At 40.1% G+C, this 23841-nt stretch overlaps 1 protein-coding gene across 2 annotated transcripts; it reads left to right on the top strand.

The window, feature by feature from the left end:
• Positions 1–215: 215 nt before the first annotated feature.
• On the top strand, positions 216–23473 carry LOC138597507 (glutamate receptor ionotropic, kainate 1). 2 transcript variants are annotated; one of them, XM_069669113.1, is made up of 16 exons: positions 216–339; positions 8706–8873; positions 8967–9224; positions 12715–12896; positions 13222–13275; positions 13668–13841; positions 14629–14772; positions 19109–19216; positions 19499–19540; positions 19857–19970; positions 20058–20261; positions 20363–20586; positions 21010–21128; positions 21295–21512; positions 22095–22320; positions 22438–23473. In XM_069669113.1, exons 1-16 carry the CDS (start codon positions 255–257, stop codon positions 22725–22727), a joined length of 2610 nt encoding a protein of 869 aa, XP_069525214.1. In that variant the 5' UTR covers positions 216–254; the 3' UTR covers positions 22728–23473. The 2 variants fall into 2 exon arrangements, with proteins under 2 accessions (XP_069525214.1, XP_069525213.1); XM_069669112.1 differs by lacking the exon at positions 19499–19540 and having other exon boundaries at positions 255–339.
• The last annotated feature ends 368 nt before the right edge of the window (positions 23474–23841 follow it).

The raw sequence follows: 23841 nt of genomic DNA, 5'->3' as shown, positions 1-23841 counted from the left end.
GAATATGGGAAGCACAACCTTACAGAGGACTGTAGAATGGGAAAACTGGAGTTTTGTTGATCAGTGACAGCTGCAAGTGGAGTCTGAGTTTGTGTTATTGTTTTTTTTTTCTCATCACAATGTGTGAGGGATGGATGTGGGTCGGATGCCAGTTTATTTTCCTTACGGACACAAGGACTGGCAAGTTGTTAGCATGAATTACCGAGGGCAGAAAAACTGATATCAATGTTAAATTCGACTCTGGAGGGAGGACCATGGCGAAAAGGAAGGGACTGTTATTTTCCCTGCTGTACTTTATAGCAGAGTTTTGGCTGACTTCACAGCAAGTCCTAAGAATTGGTAAGTGGTGAGATTTCTTCTTTTTTTAAATGTCTTACTTCTATACTATCCTGCAGACTTTCTGCTTATTTAGTATGTCACTATACGATTAAAGGACCTGGATTGAAGGTCATTTTCATTTGGGATTAATAACCTACTCCATCTTTCTTTGTATAAAAAAACAGGAGTCTGACTGTTTGTTGCATAATATTAATGTATATTATTTGTAATCTCTCTCAGTGTCTCTGAAGCGTGTAATGTTGCATGTAAACATTTTATTTGATTAAAGACAGCCAGGAGATTAAACATGTTGATGTCATGCAAGAATATGCATTTAAAGCAGTTAGAGCAAGTCATTTGCTGGCTGTTAGTTAATGAAAGCACGATGATATTTAACCCCTGGTTCTTTCAGTCAGAATTCAGAACAAGGAGTCACAGTGTGTTCAGGGCACTCAGGAAATGTGCGGTGCTTTAAAGGTTAAATGTTTTATCTGTTGATATGTCTCTGGACACCTTGTCGAGCAATTAAATAATTATAACTCCCAAATATACGAGCAGCTTTGTGCCTTCGTTATTCAATCTGTGGGTTAGAAATAATGTCATGTAGAAACTTTCCACGTTGTTGCGATGTCTCTACAGCATCCTTATAAGTTTCATGACTGGGTTCTTTTTTCATGAGGGAGGAACTGAGGACAGAGCGCTGGGTCGTCCACATGAAACAGCTCTATTGGTTTTCATCAAAATCATGTTAATCCACTTTGGTTGGCTGATGCCAGAGTCTCTATCTCTGTTCCTTCATGTTGACAGTGCAGGTCAGAGGCAGATGAGCGATTAAGTTAGCCTACAGCTGATAGCATGTTGGCATGATGGTGTCTTTGTGTGAAATGGATACAGAGCGAAATAAATTGTGGACAGTCTCCTTGTGACTTTGTTCAGTGAGGTTTCTCTTCCTCTTATTAAACTCAAAAGTTATTAAGTCTTGGAGCATATGAACGCTGATGGCCAGTGACATCTGTGAAAGTGGATCTGAGTCCAAAGTTGTCTGTAAAGCCTTTGAGAGTCCACATGAACTGTGCTTCAACTTTAATCTGCACTTGTAATTAGACAAACAGAGCTCCAACTATCCCCCTTTGATTTCTGATGTAACTTTTGTAACAATGAGACGGTGTTTGGTTGCAAATTAAAGCTGTCTGCTCCTCTCCCATTTGTTATCCACCATTCCTCTCACGGGTTAGAAGATTGCATCACAAAAATGCCTTTTTTAATTTAGTCCTCAGGACTCTCTGCTCTGTGTTATGCCCAGGGCGACTCTGTTCTTCACTAAATTCCCAACACTTCTAACGACTTCAACAATCAGACTTGTAGCATTGCCTAACTTTATAGACTAATAGGCCAGCGCCGCCTCCCCGTCCTGACAGTCCCGATCTGCGCTCTATATTGTTAATCTCTCTAAATCATCTATCACTCTCCGAGGCCACCTAATCTTTGTCATTCTCTTCATGACCCGCACACATCCTAATCTCTCCCATATGGTGTGTGGCTTGGTTAAATTAACATTTCTCTGTCTTGGCAAGTGTTGGCATCAGATTGTGACTGGCTTCCCCTCCTTTCACTGGGTTGGTAATAATGGTAAATCTTCTCCCCCAAGCCCTTAAACAACTAACACTAATCTTCTTTATGCAGAAAGTCTCTTCCCCAAATATGGTACTTAGGCAGAGACCAAATCTCATCACTTGGGAGAGCCGAGAAGCAGCAGCTTGTGGCTTGGCCTTGACTCTGTTTTCCTGTTTGTTAAATTCCTGTTTCCTCCTGCTTGCATGATTTATGAATTTATATTTTCTCATTCATTTATTTATAACTCGGCCCATTTGATGTGAGAGGTGTGATTAGGTGTCATAGCTTCCATCAGCCAAAGAAATATTATTTGTTGTTATCATCCCACCGTCTAACACTCTTACATCCAGCAGTTGAATGGGGTGGATCTGATTCGTCTCATAATGCTGATTCTTATTCTTTCCGTCTAAATGTTTTGGTGGTGGGTTTCAAGCAGCTCGAAACAGAGAGACCTCAGTGCTCCACATCAAACGAAGATAGTAGACTGGTTAGGACCTCCTCATTCATTCACAGTCTGGCACGGGCCCAGGTTGGAGTGGAGCTGGTGGTGTTGTTGAGGTGGGGGTGTGGGGTCTCACTGGGAACTGGCCCAGGATGGGGAGAGAGGAAAAAGCAAAACACTACGTCATTGTATCCTCTGCCTTAAAAGACTTCCCTTCATGTGATAAAGGCACAGAGTCCCCAAATCACAGATTACAATCAGGATCCAAAGATCTGTTTCTTAATGCTAACCTCTTTCTTTAAATGTTTATTTATTTACAAATTCAAAAGGTCCATGCAGCTGCTTCAACCTGAACCCTGTTCTTCTTGCTCTCAGCGCTGTCGTGAAGAACTGAAGTCTATAAAAAGCATAGCCTCCGGGTTTATCAGCATATGCCTGCAGCACGAGCACAATCTTTTGTTTTTGTGACCTCCTAGCATGCATCGCCCCACAGCATTGTCTGGCCTATTAAAGATGAGATGGAAGCTCAGTGATCCTGAAAATTATATTTGAAAGTAATTAATGGTAGCCATTGCAAGGATTTTCCTCTCTCCTTTCTTTAAGAATTGCATTGATCATAAAGCCCTGATGGAAAACAGTGAACTCTGTAGTGTTCAAATAAGAAGGAGGAAGCGTTTCTCTGCACAAGGAGCCGGGCTTCAATATACCGGCTTTATGGATCGTTAATTTACTTTTGATTGCATTCTTGGGTGTAAATATAATACATAGCAAAGCGTCTCAAAGGGCAGACCAGTCTAGTGATGTCTTTAACTGTACAGTTTTACCTGCGCCTCTAAAGTCAAACCTGTAATTACTAAGAAATCATCACAAACAGCTCCAACTTTTTGTCCATTTGCTGGCTGATGGTCTATTGAGTGAATGCATTGATCCAAGTGTCATCTGCAAATAGAGGCTGTGAAATGATAATACCCCTTTTTATCTGCGGCAGTATCAAAAACAAATCCAATTTACAGTGTTGGTTTGTCCAAGAAATGTAGGAGAGCAGAACGTGAAGATGCACTGAGCCATGATCCCATGACCCATTTCTGACTCGCACACACAGCGCTGCTCAAAGCTCGTGTGCGGTCAGGGTTGTGTACAGGAGACAGCATCATGTCGCAAATGCCACATTGGATCAATATCCTGAAAGATGTCCTTTAATTTACTATGTATTCTAATCTTACCCTACTATTAAAGTCACTACCCTACTTATTGATCATTTCTGAGACGTGATGTGACATGTTTCGCCTTAATGTGATGTCAGACTGAAGGCTTGTGCCTGAAACAAGTACAGAATCACCTTCTGTTCATTTGAGGTGATAAAAGATAGAAAACCCACCAATAAATATGAGCCTATCACAGATATATAACTATTGATAGCGTCAAATAAATAACCTGACATTGCAGTACAGAAATGTCCTATGTGTGTAGCCACAGGTTTGACGATCAGAGACACCTGACAAGGTTAGGTTCAATGTTACGCTAATTTTGATCACAACTCTTTAAAGCTGAGTTTAGTTACTTTTTTGTTTTAAGATGATTTGTTTTTGGCTTTTGCCTTTATTTGTTTATTTATAGGAAAGCTGAAGAGAGACGGTAAAGGTGTTGAGTAGAGAGGGAGGGATGACACGCACCAAATGATCAGCAGACCAGTCGAACCTGCGATCAGCGCATCGAGGAGCATGGCCTCTGTATATGGGACGCCTGCTCTGCCAACTGAGCTAAACCAGCGCCCCAGTTACTTATTTTTAAAGCATTGTTTGTGATATCTTTTGAAACCTCTCTTTGAATCCAAACAATAAATCTAATTCTGTGACAAACAAACAAAAGAATCCAGTAACTGTGGCTGCACGGGTCTGTAAAGATGTCTGTCTGATCATTTCGTTTGGACTGAATGAAATCACTTAATGGCCGTCTAACTACAGAAGTCTGCACGTGCTCTCATTGGGCATGAGCGACAAAAGCTAAAGCTAGCGAGCCAGTTGCTTAATAATGGCAGTAAATAAAAAGCAGGTTTAATACGGTCAACGATGACACATACTCCACACACCAGCGCTCTGTCGTGGCCTGTCCTGCACCATCAGTGAGGCTGAGCACGATGATGTGTTCAGGGTGGCGTCAGAGAAGTTTCTCCAAAGTTGAACAACATAATTCAAGTCATCCTTATATGTGTGTAAAATAATGATTATAGGCATTCAACTTGTTGGAATGTTTAAATCCAGACATTGATATGGTTATTAGCTGGACTCTCACTTGAAAGACTGGTAATGTTGTGACCTGCTCAACCTAAAAGAAAAAAGGTCTGCTTAATAGGCTGAGGAATCATTTAATGTGGCTCTTGATACCAACATTAACTCAGTGTCTGGGACCATAATAGTCAAAGCCCCCGGTAGAAACAAATTTGATTATTTTCCCCGTGATGTGCGAGCAGTGTTTTATGAGGTCTTTTAATTGAAAACGCATGTAAAGATAAGACTGTGATTTCCTGCCTCAGTTTTTAACAACATGACTTTATACGGTTATATTAAACCAATTTTCAAAAAAAGAAATAAAGACTGAGTGTGGATGCTGCTTCACTCCGGGTGTCTGGATGGGTTATGGTGGTCACGGGTGTGATAATAACCGAGCTTCAGTACTCTGCTGAGCAATAAGCACGCTAACAGATGGATCTGTCATTTCCTCACACAGTGTAAAACCACCTCAGGTATATTTAATATTTTGCATTGTCTGCTGGCATTTTAAACAACGAGCTCAGCGCCTGTAAACAGAATAAATCTTTCACTGTGCTGTTTGGCCGATGTGGACCGGCTCTGATTGCTCGGACTAAAAGTCTTTCTGCTGATTTTCAGACAAACTGCCGTCACGCTGAATCCCTCTCTGGAAATCACAAAAGTAATTTCACTTAAAACAGAAGTTTTATCTCAGGTGGAAACGAGAGGAGAGATTAATCTGTTTCTTACACTGTGGGACGTGTATTCACACTAAGCTTCAGAGAGGAAATGAACAGGTGAACAGTGCAATAAAATAGATATTTGTCTTTTGTTGACAATAAAATGTTGCGTGTAAATAGTTTTTATAGCTCATTTCAAATATAAAACCTTCCTGTGTTTGCAGAGTGGATGCTGTCTGACATCTGCTAACAGGTCTGTTCTTATTTATGACTTAAGCTTAGAGCCCTTTTGTAGCTGTAGATAGTGAATGAGGTAACAGTCATGTCACACTGGAGGAGACAGTATAAATAGATGGGGCTGTAATGGCATATTAATAAAAGCTACTGATAAATGTTGACTTTTTATGCTTACTTGATTACATGTCAGGGAGTTATAGGCTCGCAAATTATTTGTTTCTTTATTCAGTGTTTGTTTATTTGCCTTGTAACTTTGCAAATGCATGTAGTTTAATTTTAGCTGCATTTTGAGCTCTGTCATCAGAATGGATGCATATTTTTATGTGCGTGGTTAGAGGTCAACTACAAACATGTAAATAAGAAAATGTAGAGCAGCAGCTATTTTAACACACACACTGTATTTCCACACTGTGAAGGAACAAAATCACAGATTGGAAATGATGCTGTGTTCATGACACTTGGATTATTTTGTTGTTGGATGCTAAATGGAGCCTGTGACATTTGCTGCAGTCTCTGCACAAACATCAGTGATGGCTGCTCAAATCTCAGGTTTATTTCCTGTTTAACTTGAAAATAAATCAAAGGGAAATTGTGACATCTAAGAAGCTGAGGTGGAATACTTTTGCTTGGCAAATTTAGGAAAAGGTTATTGTGTTTTGGCCTGAGAATTAAACTCATGTGGACAGAATGAAGAACTTTAACAGGCCCTAGCAGCTGCTCACTGAGGCTTGGTGACCATAATTAGGATTGGCACTTTCAAGCATGCTTTTAGTGACCAGGGAGTGCACACAAGGCTCTCTCAGTTTGAGGTTTGAGGCTAAGCTACACCAAAGAAAAAGGTCATTCACAATCAGGGTCTCTAGGGGAGCTTTTTAAAGGCCCTTTCTCCTTCCAAATCAATCACAATTTCACAGGCAATTCTTCAAAGCTGGTTACAGAGAGCTGTGACCTATTGCCATCTGTAGCCTCAGTGTTGAAGTGAGGTCATTTGCAAACTATTGCAGAATAGAAAGGGCATACTTATGTGTTGTGTTCGGGGTTGATGTAACTATTGATCAGCAATTTTGAAAATGGCAGACCTTTTAAAGTACTTTCCATTAGCCTCTGTTTTGTCTAAATCATGTGTGTGAGGCAAATTTGAAACAGATTATTTTACATTTGTTTTAAGATAAAGAACCTGAATTACCATAATTGTTCAGCATTGCCGTGTTCCTGCCTGAATGTCAATGTAGTGAGAACTGAATGTATTATTTTGGGAACCTGATCAGTAAAAATCCCGCTTATAATAATGATTTACATTTGAAAGTTAGGGCTGAAGTCTACGTGCTGGGGCATTTTCAGCAGGGAGAGGGACACTGAGGCTCACAGGATCGCACTGTATGCAGGTGGTGACAATCCAGTGACAATTCAGCGTTATCTGCACTAATCCTTTAATGTTTTTAAAGCTGCTCTTTATGTAACTGAAATGTGAAACATTGTATATGTAATGTGTAGCGCTCGTGCCGGGCTGGAGTCATATAAATATCCATTTTGCCGGACATAGCATGCCATATTTCTGGAGCAGCTTGTGGATTAAGAGTTGGACGGTTTTCACAATGATTTTCTCGACTCTGAATTAACCCCTGCCGCTCAGCTCAATGAAAAGTGACTGCAGTTAGACGAAATGTATCTTGACATTATATTTTGACTGCTGGGGTCTCTGCTCATTTTGAAACCCTTGTTCTTCATCATGGGTGTTTATCGCTTGCTCCTCTGTAAGGGAGAATTGTGGGACTGCAACGTTTCCTATGAAGAGGCAGAAAGGCAAACAACAGTATTTGGAAGCAATCTGAGAATCTAAGTGTGAAATGATCATTCAGTTAACTGATTAGTCAATTGACAGAAAAGTTATTGTCAAGTTTGATCATTACTAACTGTTGGAACATTATCAAGCAGAGGTGCAGAACTTTTCCTGTTTCTAGTTTCTCAAATGAGACGATTTGCTGCTTTTCTGTTGATCTCACGATGAACTGATTTTCATTTTTACTTTAGGCTTTGAAAACTTTGATACTCAGTCACAATGATTTATCGTGAAAATGATTATTGGTTGCACACAATTTCCAAAATGCCACGGTGAAGTTGAGACTGCTCTGTTAAGAAACATTCAGGTGCAACTTTTTATTTAAAGTAACTACTGGAGAGACAGACGTGACGAGGAAATCACCTATACATGGCTGATGGTCGTCCTTTAGCCTAGTATTATAATATATAATATTGTGTAAGGACGTTGCATCATCTTTCAGCCTCTGTGTCTTCCCTCTCCTCCAGTCAAACATGATGAAGCTGCTTCTCTATAAACAGTGCGACACCTCTGAGGTTAGCGCTGCATTTTCACTGTGCGTTTTATGGCTCCTAAAGGTGCTGAGAGAAACTGTACTTTACGCTTGGAGCTATGGAGGATAACATAAAATCAGCTGTATATTTCACAATAAAAGCTTATTTGGTGACATTTAGCAGCAGAAAAGAACTTCACTGCACTGTACATCAAAGTCAGAAATGCTCATAAAGCATCCAGGAAGCAGAAAAGTCCAAGGGAACTCATCAGAGGAAGCTGTTTTATATATAAAGTGTTTTGGCATCATGAGCAGAAACACTTTACAGTGAATTACATCGTGTATTTGGGCTTGACTATGTGAAACTATAAATCACAGGTTGGCGAGTAGGTAAGTATGATTTCATCGAAGCCGACAGTCATCTCGAGCAGTAAATTTAAAAGGATTGTAAATGTGACTGTGTGAGGTGAAGGGGTGCAGCTTTTCTTCTGTTGAACTACAGTGAATTACTGAACAAAAGGAGAGCAAACATTTTGGGTATGAGATGCTTTTAAATAAAAAAATATGTCACAGGATATGCAGATGTATTTGCTGTAAGCCAGCAGAGGTCAAGCTTTTCTCTGAGTGCGTTTAAATTCTGTCATCTCAGCTGTGTCCCTTAGTAGCATCATGTGGGATAAGCACAAAGAAGTCGTAAACACGCTTTATGCAAGAGCCAGAGTTCAGACTTTCTAACCTTCAAACTTTTTAAAAAACTCTACAAATGAAGCGAAGCTAATTTGCTCAATTAATCGTCTTTCTGCTTTAACCTCTGACTAATTCTCTCAACCTCCCTCCTCTTCTCTTGCTGCAGGGGGCATCTTTGAAACGCTTGAGAATGAGCCCATTAGTGTTGAAGAACTGGCCTTTAAATTTGCTGTGACCAACATAAACAGGAACCGGACCTTAATGCCAAACACCACATTGACCTACGACATCCAGAGAATAAACCTATTTGACAGTTTTGAGGCCTCGAGAAGAGGTAAGGATGATGTTAAGATTAATTATGAGGCTCTTTGTGATGAAGAATTGATAAAACAGATTTCCCTCTTCTCTCTCTATTTCATTACTTCAGCCTGTGATCAGCTGGCTCTGGGTGTGGGAGCTGTATTTGGCCCCTCTCACAGCTCATCTGTCAGTGCAGTTCAGTCTATTTGTAACGCCCTGGAAGTCCCTCACATCCAGACCCGCTGGAAACACCCGTCAGTGGACAACAAAGACAGCTTCTACATCAACCTCTACCCTGAATACACGTCCATCAGCCGCGCTGTGCTGGACATCGTGCAGTACTACAAGTGGAAGACGGTCACTGTCGTCTACGAAGACGCAACTGGTGAGTTGAGCTGAGTTGATGACAGGAGACATATGGTGTTAATCCCAGAGGGAGAATCAGTAATGAAACAGCAGCAAAGCATAAAGACACACCAGCAGCATATGTCGGCAGTGATTAAGACATGGAGGCACACACACACACACACACACACACACACACACACACACACTCTGCAGTGTCACATCGGATCCTGACGACCACATGAGCGCTTTTACAAGAGTGTGCGAATAGTTTGTCGCCTTTGTGGTTGACTGAATACTGTACAGCTGGTGCAATACAGTTTAACCACATAGAGGTGTGGAACCTGAACACAACACGTATGTGTGCTGCTTACGTGACTTTCTATGAAAGGCAAGAAGGCTGCCTTAAAGTTCAGTGTTGAGAAGTGAAGTGGAATATCAATCATTAAAGTTATTTAGCAAGTCAATATGCAAAAATGAATATATTTCTAGTTTTTGTTATAATTTCCAAATGTAAGGACTTCCTGGTTTACTTTGTTTACACCCTCGTAGAGTTAGTGTCTTTGTATTTCGACCTTCTGACTGTTGAGCAGACAAACACTGAAAGCAATCTGAAAATGATGATTGGGTTTGGCAAATTGTAAGATGTATTTCTCGCTGTTCTAAAAAATCTTACAGACACAATGATTGATGGATTCATTTGAAATCACAGTGGACTAAATTATACTGTTTCAAACTGTAGGCCAGTTTAAAGGAAAAGCCAAACGTTTGCATATAGAAAGCTGTAATGTGTTGATAACATAGACTCTTTACAGTCATTGGTTGATAGTTAATCTTGATTTCATTGACAGCTTCTCCAACTTCAACAAATGATGTTTCATAGAAAATATGTTTCTAATCTTCTCAAACTGTGCAACAAGGCAATGTCCGAATAAGCACCCAGTCTTCACTCTGTAGCACTAAACTGATAAGTAGTAATGGAACATGTGTCTTACCTTTCGAAGACCTTCTTCTTTGACATTGTATTTACAAACTCCCACAAAACATCTTCTCAGCAGGTCAGATTCCTCAGCCATCGGTCAGGTTCAAGGTTTTAGTGGTGACGGTATTCACTCAGTCTCTTCTGGGGTTATAGTAGTCTTTAAAACTGTAATGACAAGAGATGTCCGGGTAGACCAATTACTGGGTAGAAAGGTTGTAGTATTTCACACTGTTGCATTTCCTTAGGCTGTAAAGCAACAGAGAATATAAATTACTGTTCCTCTGGCGTCTTTTCCTGGCCCATGAAAGGCCTTGCTTAGCCGATTTAGCTAGCAAGCTTAATACGACACGTGTCATTTACTTACTTATGGTTATTAGCTAGAAATACTCCATATTACTCGGTAAACTTATGACCTTATGACTCATGCGTTTGTCACTTCAAAGAAACACCATTTAACGCAAACGACGAACGAAGCCTTTATACGCCAAACTAAAGGGCAACGGCCGTGTTCAAACAATAGTTCAAGAGCGCAACTACATTAGCCTGATTCGAAAGTTTTATTTTGAAAACCTTACCCGGATGTGTAGATATACTATCATGTCCGCAATTACGACGCTTGACCAAGCAAATGTGTTGCAGTTCCCCACCTTGACCACTGGAGGGCAGTTTATCGCAGAAATAGGACAAAACTTGATACATGCAGATTGTAATTGGTGTTTGTCGCCCTCCTGTGGTCCCAGTAAGAAACTGCAACACGACAATTTATAATAGAAATTTCTTTAAAACAAACGGTTTTACATTCCTCGTTGAGTTAAATATTAAGACGACCAATGCAATGTGCTCGTTAGGTTCTCCACAAAACCGATTATTTTCATACAATATAAATGGTGCTGTTCACTGCTAAATTAGCCCAAGGACGCCGGTTGTGTGCCTCAAACAGGTATTGCCCTCTTGTGGTTAAACTGAGAAACTGCAGGAGTGAATTGGTAAAATTCGCGTTAATGTAAATGTTTTTGTACACTTACGTTTCCGGTAAATACTTGAGAAAGTAAGTGAGCTGACAGAAACCAACAAATACGACCTTACCAAACTATCAAAATTTTCTCTATTGGCAACCAATATATGTAATTTTCATTTATTGCAGTACCTTGTAACACATTTTCTCCCCCCCGATGGCAGTGGGAGAAAGTTGATCCGAGTGTTTGTAGCCCTCTAGGGGCCATAGCTAGTAACTGCAATAATAAATAAGTCAAGTTACTGATAATATATACTCGAAACATTCAAACACTTCCAGTAAACGCTTTCAAATACAATGACCAAACCGAGGCAAAATGGAGTCACCAAAATCACTGCCCTCTCGCGGTCACAGTAAGGAACAGCAAAATTGCGGATAAGTGTCAACGTAACCCCCAAAACATGCTAACACTTCTGGAAGTAATGCTACTTCTGGAAGTAAGCCAAACCTATCGAAAGCTAACTAACCATAATTTATATAAAAAGATTTTTCACTGTTCACTGCCCTCTCGTGGTCACATTGCGAACTGCACCATAAAATAGTCACGCTAGCGTTAATGTAAACTAAAACAAACGCTACTACTTCCGGTAAAGCTTTTCAAAGTACAGTGTACTATCGATAATGAACTACCGGTAATCAAAATTATTATGAAATTATGTTTACTGCCCTCTGGCAGTTGTAGTTGTTAATTGCAAAAGGAAATTAGTCGAGCTAGCGTCAATGTAGAAAAAAAAAATGCTAACACTTCCGATTAAGCTTTTCAAAGTGGCCAAACTGAAGCTAACGAAAATGAGGTAATGAAAGTTATAGCGAAATGTTAAATGTTAAATGTTAAATTGTTGTATTCGTAACTGTTTTTGGCTGCTTGAAGGTTGTTTATTATTGACAAACACTGGAACACATTAAAGGTGAGCTAGCTAATTACACTAACATTGTTTCATATCCAGCTGTGCAGGGCGTCTTTGAAGCGTAAACGGTTGAAATAAACTTACCTTTGGTTATCTGTCAAAACTCTGAAACTGAACTGTTTCACTGGATGAAATTTAAGTGACTTTACATTGAAGTGAAATTTCTGTTTTCATTCAAAAACCAACTACAGCTTCCATAAGACTTTGACAGTGCCCAAGTAGCTTAAAATGGCTGGTTTTGGGATGCCAACAAAATGATCTTGTATTTGCTACAATTCTGAATATAGCTGAACAGAAATGTATAAATGGACTTCTTGTATTTATGGTCTAACAGCAATGAAATATTGACACAGTGGGTTTTGAGAATATATGAATGACGACAGATGTATTACTTAACGTGTTATATGCTATCTCTGTTTACTAAATGTCTTTAAAATACCAATAAAATACGCTGTCACTGACACAGATGCTTTTTCATTATTCAAAACCTTCAAACACAAAATCTGATAGTTGTATTGTATTGTTGTATCTCTATTCTGAATACTTTATTGTTTATTGCCTACAGAGGACTCCTTTTTTTGTAAATATGGGATTGTTGAGTCTTGTGATTGTTGTTTGATTTCAGGACTGATCCGTTTGCAAGAGTTGATCAAAGCTCCATCCAGATATAGCATTAAAATAAAGATCCGCCAGCTGCCAACAGGAAGTAAAGATGCCCGTCCTCTGCTGAAAGAGATGAAGAAGGGGAAGGAGTTCTACGTCATCTTTGACTGCTCTTACCAAACATCAGCTGATGTTCTCAAGCAGGTAAATACTACATCATTTACCTGCATAAAGTCCTCATGAAGAGCAGAGGTCATGTCCTCAGGGTTTAGTTAAATCTTGACACTTAAATACATTGTTGACTTTTTTCAGTATGGATAGAGTTTGTGTTATTTTGTCTTTTTTGCCTCTGTGTTGGTTAAATATTAATTAACTGAAGATCAGTGAAATTAAAATCTAGGCCAAGTCTGTTTTTCTGACATCTGGAACCAAAAGCTGCACAAACGTTAATGATAGTGACATATACTCACTCAGATACCTGTTAATGCAAACCATGCAAACCTCCTCCTTCACCTCCCATTCTGTTTAGATCCTGTCCATGGGGATGATGACTGAATATTACCACTTCTTCTTCACCACACTGGTAAGAACAGTTCTGCAGCCACATCTCTACATCTCCAGAATAATGAAGGTTTTTTGATTTAAAGTATGTGCACAGGAAGTTTGACTCTTGAGGTTCCATTTCGAAAGTTGATTGAAAAACCTGATGGATTTGAACACTGTAAACATGCTGCATAATTACAGACTGTTCCACTGTGTTAATTAAGTGTCCCGTTATCCTATGCAGGCTTAGCTCTGTGTGTGTGTTCACCTAGAGATTCTAATAAGCAAAGATTATGTAGCTGAACTCAAACATCTGTGGTTTGTTTCATAATAAGATTGCTGCATGTTTTCTGTGCCCTTGGCATAAGTCCATGGTATTATACTGCATATTGTCAAAGTAATACTGCACTGATGAGGTTTGTACTTGTACAGGACCTGTTTGCCCTCGACCTGGAGCCGTACCGCTACAGCGGGGTCAACATGACGGGCTTCAGACTGCTCAACATCGACAGTCCTCAGGTGGCCTCGGTGGTGGAGAGGTGGGCCATGGAGCGACTGCAGGCTCCCTCTAAAGCTGAGACTGGAATGATGGAGGGGATGATGACAGTGAGTTTACCTTTACGTCCCTTCATTCCTCATCTAACAGGTCTACCGAGTGTAATGGCTGTGTTTGTCATTGGGGACAGCAGCCCATTCAAGCCATACAAAGCTAAATGGATACAATCAGGACAGTCTTTGTGGGGCTTGTCGGCTGAAAAGAAGGAGATTGTCAGCAGCCAGTTTTTCCACACTGATTTCGTATGCACATGGGATTGTAGAAAGTTTAGATATCTTTTTTGACAGTCATTAAAGCTTCACTTTATCACATTAATAGCCAAACTAATACACATAATTTCCAAAACATCTCACAATCACAGGGGAGAACGGTGAATTTAACTCAAATGTGATTTTAATTATTATTTTCTCTTTATTATTATCGTTGCCTTTCAGACTGTTCTCCAAGATATGATTAAAAAATCCAGATATGATGACCGAGAGACTTTATGTAAATGTAAGCATGTAGCCAGTGTTGGAAAGCTGCCCAGAACCTTTACACAGAATGAATCGGAGTCCCTCATTGCTCACACTCGAGTCAGAATACAGCAATCCACTTTGTTGCTTTCTGACTGTGTACAGTCAGGAAGGTGCTCTCTAAGTCCTGCTCCTATTGGCCGGTTTTAGGTGCCAGTTTCATTGCTTTCCATGTAGTTTGAATGTAACGCTGCAGTTTCTGAGTTTGCTTTGAGAACCCGAAGTGTGCTGTGAGTGTACGTAAACATTCCTGATGTGATAAGATCATGATGTGATTTGTGATCCCTGCTGATGGATGATGACGGCCGTGTTTCTCTTTCAGACGGAAGCCGCTCTGATGTACGACGCCGTCTACATGGTGGCTGCTGCCTCGCAACGCGCTTCCCAGATCACCGTCAGCTCCCTGCAGTGCCACCGACACAAACCCTGGCGCTTTGGATCACGCTTCATGAGCATGCTCAAAGACGTGAGTGTGGTTTATCAGTGTGTGACATCCATCCATCCATCCGTTTCACAGCCTTTATCCCTTTTCCTCGGCTGCAGGAGCAGAAACAATAGAGTTAGGAGATCAGATGTGATGAATGAGGAGCGTGTGCATTATATTTGAAATAATACTCCCCAGGAGATAGGGATTGACGTCATGTGCAGCACACTGGTTGTTGGAGGTGTGTTAGATTTGTGTCAGATGGCTCCTGAACAGAGAGCTGCAGTTTTTTTAAAGCAGACAGGATAAAGAACTCATTTTAAAATATATCAGTTATTATATTTTTCTCCATTTTAAGTTTGAAGTTGTCAAAGTAAGCATCCTGTAGATCTTTGAAAAAGGTATGAAAGTGTGCATGAACTATTGATCTGACAGCAGATGGAACAGGAACACAGTGAGACAGAGGAACATTTAAAAGCAAAAACATTCGAACAAGCCGACATTTAGAAAAACACGCTGTCTGTCTGATAGAAAAGATCCCAGTTTAAAACTGAGAGCAGACTCTCAGCTCTGATAAGATATACTCATTTGTATTTCATCGGCTCTCTTGTTATATCACACTCGTTAATTAGATGTTTCTTTGACAAATGAGCTTTTCAATAACGAGTAGAGACAGAATAAACAGTGTGAGTAAATCACCTTTTCGGCTGCACAGCATCAGCAGATGTCGTCTTTTCTTAGACTTGTGATCAGCAGTTTCACAAACTGAGGTGTTAAATATGAGCTGATAGTTCATCGGTGATTAACAGAGTGTTGTTCCTTCTTCAGTAAAATAGTCGATGAACATAATGTCCTCTAACTTTAAAAGTAATAATCTCAAAGATTTTCATGTAAATAAATGTCTGTTAAGTCACTATCTATCTCTGAATGAGGTAACACGATAATGATTTAGCCTGTGGCCCACTGATGAAAGCCTTTGCATTTGCAGTATATAGTATTATTATGGACTGGGTGTCTGTGGAGACATTAGTGGAAAAAATCACAAGTGGCGCCCAGTTAGTGATGCGTTTTCCATCACCCAGCAGTGGTTGGTCTGCCAGAGAGGGTAGGCGGAGCTAAGAGACTGCTTTTCCGGTCTCTGCAAGTGTTACGAGTAAACAGTAATCTACAATAACAAACAAAGAAAAGATCGATGACTACAGATACAACTTTAAAAATAAGTGAAAATCCAAAGAAAAAGAAACAAACTCGACGCTCAGATGAAGGAAACAGTCTGAAAGGAAAGCGACCGTCAAAGCCGCTAAAGAGAACGAAACAGATCTTCGAGATTAGCACTTTCAAGCATTGTTTTTATTACAGTGCATTCAGTTGAAAATACCGTAAAGGTTTTTTACCATTTATTACAAATCAGATGTTCTCTACACTAATAGCCAATATTTCTAAATCTTAGCATACAGGTTTCTTTTTCCAACAAAAGCACAACAAATGGACATGTAGGCAACAGAGAGAAAACAATGTGGTTCTATGAAAAAACACAGGAGTGCTTTGTTCCTGAGAGTTTGGTTAGGTCGTTGTGATCATATTGTCCAGCAGTGGAGGGATTTCCAGTGTCCACTGCTCTTAAGTGTTTTTGTCCTGCACCTGAGATTGGTGAGCTGGTTCTGACAAAGAGCGACTTGACAATTTCTACTTTTTAAAGTGTCTGTCTCGATTTGTAATCGTGTTTCATTTCTGTTACAGTTTGGTTTTGACAATAAACAATCAAATCAGACAGGATGCTCTCCTGATGCGGGGGATCACTTTTAGCCAGTACTTTTCAATTCTCTGCAGGCTGAATTGTACTGTATACTGCACAGAAAGCAGTGGCAGTAGTCTGTCAACAGTAGTATAAAGAAAAGTTAAAATGGATCAAAAAGTGTCCTTTAGCAACACCGAATCCAGAGGTGCTGCAGTGGAGCTCAGCCTGCACTCTGCTCTCATGGGGGAGAGAAGACAATGTCACACTGCAGGGCTCGATGCTGTATCACAAATATAATGCTAAAGTAAAGTTTAGCAGAGAAAGGTTCCACAGCTAAAGGAATACAGTTTCCGTTTTGTTCACTGGGACAGTTTTGCTTAATTAACCAGCGCACACACAGAGCATGTGGTTTGTTAGGGTCGTGTAAAGAGACCGGAAGAGTCTTTGATGCTGACGGCCCGTCCAATACGCTCATGGATGTTCATGTGTAAATCTCATTCTTATCCTTTTTATCATCTGGACTGAATCCGAGAAGATCCATGTCATCACCACATGAACAGTAATGACTCCAGCACGGGGCTGAGACAGACACACTTTTGAATGGTGGGATTTGAAGAAGAGACTTAGTGAGAGGAATAAATCTGGACTTAAGTAGGTCTCACTGATGTGTGCAATAAGACTGTGTGAGGCTGTATAATCAGAGAGCAACTTCACTGAATCACACCCTGTGAACTTCTATAGATTCTGTAGATTAGTAAGTCATGTGAGAACCTTACGAAGGGCATGAAGTTTAATCTTCACTATGAGGTTTGTGTGTTGTCGTGTTCACTGTCTTTAGAGCCAGTATGAAATCTTACAGAAAAGCTTGTGCACTTTGACATGATGAAGATATATTGTTGCTTGTTGCACGTTCAGAACATCTAGTTTTTGCTTCACTGAAATAAATAAAAATCTAATTTGGTAAAAACTGACAAAAGGTTGGAAAAAGAAGATGGCAGAATTTAAAGGTTTCATGTTTTCTGACATCTCTTAATGAACGTTAAAATATTTAATTACTTTTCATCAGTGATTGCAGAGAAGGACGGCTCACCCCAATGCCCAATAAAACCTTTTGCTGACATTTATTCATTCTCAGAGTGTCGGTGTGTGTTGTGCTGATTTGGAGCTTCTGCCAGAAACGTGCTCAGAGATATTTGATAGATATTTGTTTTTAGTTTTTTGCAACAAGTTCTTCAGAAACAAACAAGTCACACAGGTATTATTTCATATTGTGGCTTTATTTCCCAAATGCAACAAACACAATAATAGTTTATTAGAGTTATACTTACTCACAATAATCCACATTCACTGAACATTACTTTCTACGATAAAACACCAACCAGCTGCCTGATATTTCTGCTGTTTGATTAGATGGATTAGATAAGTGTTGGCTCATTTATACGATGTAACAGCTTCAAATAGAGTTGTTGCTTTGGTTTAAGTGCTGGATCTACAACCCCCCATCACTTTCATGTGTGAAACCTTGAGGTCTTTAAAGTGATAATCTCGCAGTTCTCAGTTGCGTTCTCTTTATGGCGTTAAATGGCAACTGTGGGAGGACACTTCCCAGATAACCAGATGACCACGGTTGGGTCCCTTTGTTACGGATGTAACTCTTGATTTTCTTCGCTGACGGTCGCTTTCATTTTAAGACTATTTGCCTTCGAATTTGTTTCTTTTTCTTTGGATTTTCACTTATTTTTGAAGTTGTCATCGACCTTTTCTTTGTTTGTTCAGCCATAGTAGATTACTGTTTACTCGCAATGCTTGCAGAGACCGGAAAAGCAGCCGCTTAGCTCTGCCTACCCTCTCTGGCAGACCAACCACTGCTGGCTGATGGAGAGCGCGTGTGATTTTTTTCCACAAATGTCGCCACAGACACCCAGTCCATAATAATACTATATACTGCAAATGCAAAGGCTTTCATCAGTGGGCCATAGCCTCAATCACCGTTGTGTTACCTCATTCAGCGACAGATAGTGACTTAATAGACATTTATTTACATGAAAATCATAGAGATTATACCTTTAATTACATGTTCAGTCCACCAGATTTGCACCAAGAAATATTTTAAATCATGAAATATTATGTGCAGAAAGTTGACTAATTCACAGTTGGCATATTGATTTGTAGATCATCAACCAATAAAGGAAGTGGCTGCCCGGCTTCCTCTGTCAGCGCACAATTGAGATGCAGCTCATTTCTCGGAGGCTCCTGTAATAGAGATTTAACCTGACTGTTATGCAGCTGAGCTCATTTCATTACCAACTGAATTCAAATATCCCTGAGCTCCGCTGCCCACCCGCTGCTCTCTAGTCAGACTGAGGCGATGCCTGCCTGCTCCGTTTACATCAGCGTCCGCCACGTTACACGCCAGAGACACTTCATATTTCCACTGAGGTTCAAGCCAATGCAAAAATGTCCATTAAGATGCAGTTAGTCTTTGTCAGTGGTCTTTGCGTAATGTAGCGCTCATCAATTATTCATGCTTTAAAAATTGTTCTCATTTTTCCATAAAGCTGCTTCACTTTGCATTTATGTTCATGACAATGAAAACGGAGGGGTTCATTGGTTTTGTTTTGTGCCCTCTCTCTGCTACAGGCACAATGGAACGGCTTAACAGGACAAATAACTATAAACAAGACGGACGGCCTGCGGAAAGAATTTGATTTAGATGTCATCAGCCTAAAGGAAGATGGCTTGGAGAAGGTGAACTATCTGACCTGTGCTTGAACTGTCAGTACAGGCTGTTATTATAAACATCCACAAAAACATCCAGCTAAAAAGTTTGTAGATGTTCTTTAATCACACTTACAAGGCTGCTCTCAGTTTTGGCAGATCATTAACAGACCCTGTTCGCTGTTAATGACAGATCTCTGCACCACAAAGACATTCAGCTTAACTTCAAACATTTGTCTTCATTGTTTTTTGTTTTTATTTTAGTTCAGGGCTCCGTGATTAAAATGCTTTTCTCTTTATTATTTCTGCAAGACAATCGCAGGCAACAGCCGCCTGAATAAAGTGTGGAAAAAGGTTTGTACTTTAGCTGCCATGGCAGACTAAAGGAATATTGACACTTACTCTACCAGCTGCCCTCTGTGATGTCTCCCCCTTCTATCTAACAGAATTGTTTTAGCTACTGTTGGGAAGAAATGTTCAACACTGAGCATTTCAAATTTTCCTTTTTTCCCTCCCACACACTCTCATCTCATCTTGTCTACCATTGTAATCTCTTTGCGTCCTACTACTTGTTTCTTTTCCCTCTTTGCATTCCTTACCTCGGGAAGGTGACTCAGGAAATTTCCGATCTAAAGTCTGCGCACTGATTTTGATATGTCATTCTTTACAGATTGGCGTGTGGAACTCCCAAACAGGCCTTAATTTAACAGAAACCAACAAGGACTCATCCACAAATGTGACTGACTCAATGGCCAATCGGACGCTCATTGTCACAACTATCCTGGTATGAATGGAAGTCAAATCTTCAGGCAGCATTTAATGAGGAAGCTCTTTGTAAAACTAACAGATTCTATGCTGTGCCTTGTTCCAGGAAAATCCTTACGTCATGTATAAGAAATCTGACAAGCCTCTGTATGGCAACGATCGCTTTGAGGGCTACTGCCTGGACCTGCTCAAAGAGCTGTCCAACATTTTGGGCTTCTCCTACGAGGTGAAGCTGGTGTCTGATGGCAAATATGGAGCTCAGAATGACAAAGGGGAGTGGAACGGCATGGTGCGAGAACTCATTGACCACGTGAGTACTTATCAATAATATAACTGAGAGAATATCCAAGTTATCCATAGTATCCTCTGTCTTTGAATGAGGCTCTGCTTGATGTCTTTTTTCTGTACCAGGTGGCTGACCTCGCCGTGGCCCCGCTCACTATCACATATGTGAGGGAGAAGGTGATAGATTTCTCAAAGCCCTTCATGACTCTGGGGATCAGCATCCTCTACCACAAACCCAACGGCACCAATCCAGGAGTGTTCTCCTTCCTCAACCCCCTGTCTCCTGATATCTGGATGTATGTGCTGCTGGCATGCCTGGGTGTCAGCTGTGTACTGTTTGTGATTGCCAGGTAAAGTGCCACTTGAAGAATTGTTTAATTTCAGGGAATGTACGTGTTGCCATAAACTAGAAGAGCTTTATTAGAAGCAAGAGGGCATCTGCTACAAATGAAACCTGGTAGCTGGTTAAGGTTGAGCAGATGTTCTACTTTTTACAGATATTGAAGGGATAAAGCAAATGCTAATAAATAGGATCAAATGGTTAGCATGTGTTTTCAGCTTGAGTTGGCTTTAGATGTGCTTTATGTTGTTTTGCACCTATTTATAATCTATAGATTATTTGCACACATCTGCAGTAACCGACCACAGTGTATGTATTATATGCAATACAATAATCTATACAGTTTCAATAATATACTGTACATATGGTATTATCTTGTCATTATCAGGGTATCATATAATCTGTGAATGACTGTTTAATTCTTCTCCATCAGGTTCACTCCCTATGAGTGGTACAACCCTCACCCCTGCAACCCAGACTCAGATGTGGTAGAAAACAACTTCACTCTCATAAACAGTGTTTGGTTTGGAGTTGGAGCACTTATGCAGCAAGGTATACTTAAAGCAATTATAATTTTATAATGTTTAATGTTGTTTTGAAGTTTACATTTGGTAACACATTCAATCACCATCCTCATACACAAACAATTGTCTGTGGCATGTCTCATGGTGTACTTCTTTGCAGAATTCATTGTTTTCCTGGTGTTGTTATTTTACAGGATCTGAACTGATGCCTAAGGCGCTGTCTACGAGGATAGTTGGTGGAATATGGTGGTTCTTTACATTGATCATAATCTCCTCATACACTGCCAACTTGGCTGCCTTCCTCACTGTGGAGAGGATGGACTCACCAATCGACTCTGCAGATGACCTGGCCAAGCAAACCAAAATAGAGTATGGTGCTGTAAGAGATGGCTCCACCATGACCTTCTTTAAGGTAACCTTTCCGCTGGACAGTTAATGGGGAAGTAACTGTACTGTGCACCTTGAGCACCTTGAGCAGAGGCATGCAAACAAAAACACTGCTTTGATTGTTATGAGTTGGACACGTTTTACCCTCCAGACAGCAGCCTTCAGACATAACAGTTACGTGGCATGTGTTGTGTGATGAGTTGGAAAGAAATTGAGTTTGGGGAACAATCATAGGGTTACTTTCATATCTTAAAAACTCCCACATAAGTGCAGCATAACAAAACCTGTGGGCATTTTTTCATAATAATTTCAAGGATTTATTGTTTTGCCTCCTGCACAGCAACCAGTTTATCTGAATGTGCAGAGAAAATTGAATGAACTTCTCTCTCTGCTCCTGACGTGCATCACGATGATTGTTTCAGTCAGCAGGCTCCAAATACTGTTTCATTTGAAATATTACAAACTACTGTAACCCGTGTATCACCCACGTTCGCCCATGTATCAACATTATCTGCTCTGTGTAATCCTTTGTGTTGTTGTTTTTGCTTTGTTGAACATCAAGATGCATTGTTTTAAACTGCCATAAATCCTGATTCTGTTTCCACAGAAATCTAAGATTTCAACTTATGAGAAAATGTGGGCATTCATGAGCAGCAGGAAAAACACGGCTTTGGTGAAAAACAACCGGGAGGGGATTCAGAGGGTTCTAACCACAGACTACGCTCTTTTGATGGAGTCGACCAGCATTGAATACATCAGCCAGCGTAACTGCAACCTCACACAGATTGGAGGCTTGATAGATTCAAAGGGCTATGGAGTAGGAACCCCGATCGGTAAGACAGACGAGAGACAAACCACACAATTAATGATTCATATCTTCCTCCAAACAACAAACCCGAATAGGTATGTCATTGGTAATATCAGTAATGATCATTTTTATTCTGTTGTAGGCTCCCCTTACAGAGACAAGGTCACCATTGCCATCTTGCAGCTTCAGGAGGAAGGAAAGCTGCACATGATGAAGGAGAAATGGTGGAGAGGGAATGGCTGCCCAGAGGAGGACAGCAAAGAGGCCAGCGCTCTGGGTGTGGAGAACATAGGAGGAATCTTTATTGTGCTGGCAGCCGGACTAGTCCTCTCAGTTTTTGTAGCAATTGGAGAGTTTATTTACAAATCCAGAAAAAACTTGGACATTGAGGAGGTGAGTGTTGGTCAGTGTGAATGGCACAACAAGTATTAACACACTGGGGAACTCAATAGAAGACTTTTATGAACCTACTACACATTTGGGGTGACATTGTTGTCTTCAGAGGACATTTTTATGTACTGGGCCAACAAACAATTCTGAATGTGATGAACTGCATTGTTACAATCAAAACAAAAATACTTTTTAACACAGAGTTTAGTCTTTTCAGTAGTTTTTATGTAGAGCAAACGAACATTTAAGTCTTATTTGGAAGAATGCATTTCAACCCCTTTTAATGATGACAGATGGTTGTTGACGTCTGACATCATGACACTTGACCATCTTGGCCTTGCTTGTTTTTTTTGTTTGTTTTTTGCAAAAATACTGTATCATTGTAACATTCGGTGTGGAGGAAAATATTGTCATGGCATTATTTTATGGGGTTGTTAAAGGTAAGTGGTAACATTTGAGGCATGTTTACTATGTTAATTTCAACTACTGCAGTAGGTTTGAGAGTATTCTGTGATAAAATGTTTGCTGTTTTCATATTTATAGCGCACATAACAACATTACTTCTGACCACTTTTGTATGTACACATTATTTAAAACAAATCTTGGTTTAATCAATGAAGGTTGTCTTCAATATGTCTATGAATGAGTCCTCCCTCAAGATCTTATCAAAGTTGCTTGACACTCAGGCCATCAGTTGCTGTCAATTTATCTTTTCTTTTGCTTTTTGTATGATATAAAGTTGAAAATCATGCATGTGTAAGTTTTGTCATGTTGTTTAAGAATGACTAAAGTACCCTTTAACCTTTGATTTCGGGCTGTTTTGGTTTTGATTGCTCCCGTTCACTATATGCTCAGCCTTTTCCTTTACTGAAACAAGACGTTATTACTTAGCTCTTCATTTCATCCAAGACACTTTTGGATTATATCCAGAAAATCTTGAAGGACTTGTAAAACTAGTTTGTCTCTGAAGTTGTGTTTGCAAACTTGATTGTTGTGATACTTTTCAGTTCTCTTCAATCACGTGTCAGGAAACTACATTATCAGAGAACAAGGGTTATGTTTTAAGTAACCTCAGGTTTGCTTGTAATTGTTGACCTGCTCTGTAGAAAGCATCCTTAATAACACATTACTTTTGTTTGCTTACATACCACACTTG

This window comes from Semicossyphus pulcher, unplaced genomic scaffold (genome assembly GCF_022749685.1).
Source record: "Semicossyphus pulcher isolate SPU_LCO1_2020_fin unplaced genomic scaffold, fSemPul1.0.p SCAF_19, whole genome shotgun sequence".
In the NCBI taxonomy this organism is placed as follows: domain Eukaryota; kingdom Metazoa; phylum Chordata; class Actinopteri; order Labriformes; family Labridae; genus Semicossyphus; species Semicossyphus pulcher.
This window is presented reverse-complemented; position numbering and strand designations above follow the sequence as displayed.

Coding starts and splice junctions, on each gene's coding strand:
- LOC138597507 (XM_069669113.1), top strand. CDS start 255: ATGGCGAAAAGGAAGGGACTGTTATTTTCCCTGCTGTACTTTATAGCA. Junction 8,874..8,966: donor TTTTGAGGCCTCGAGAAGAG/GTAAGGATGATG, acceptor TCATTACTTCAG/CCTGTGATCAGCTGGCTCTG. Junction 22,321..22,437: donor TGGAGTAGGAACCCCGATCG/GTAAGACAGACG, acceptor ATTCTGTTGTAG/GCTCCCCTTACAGAGACAAG.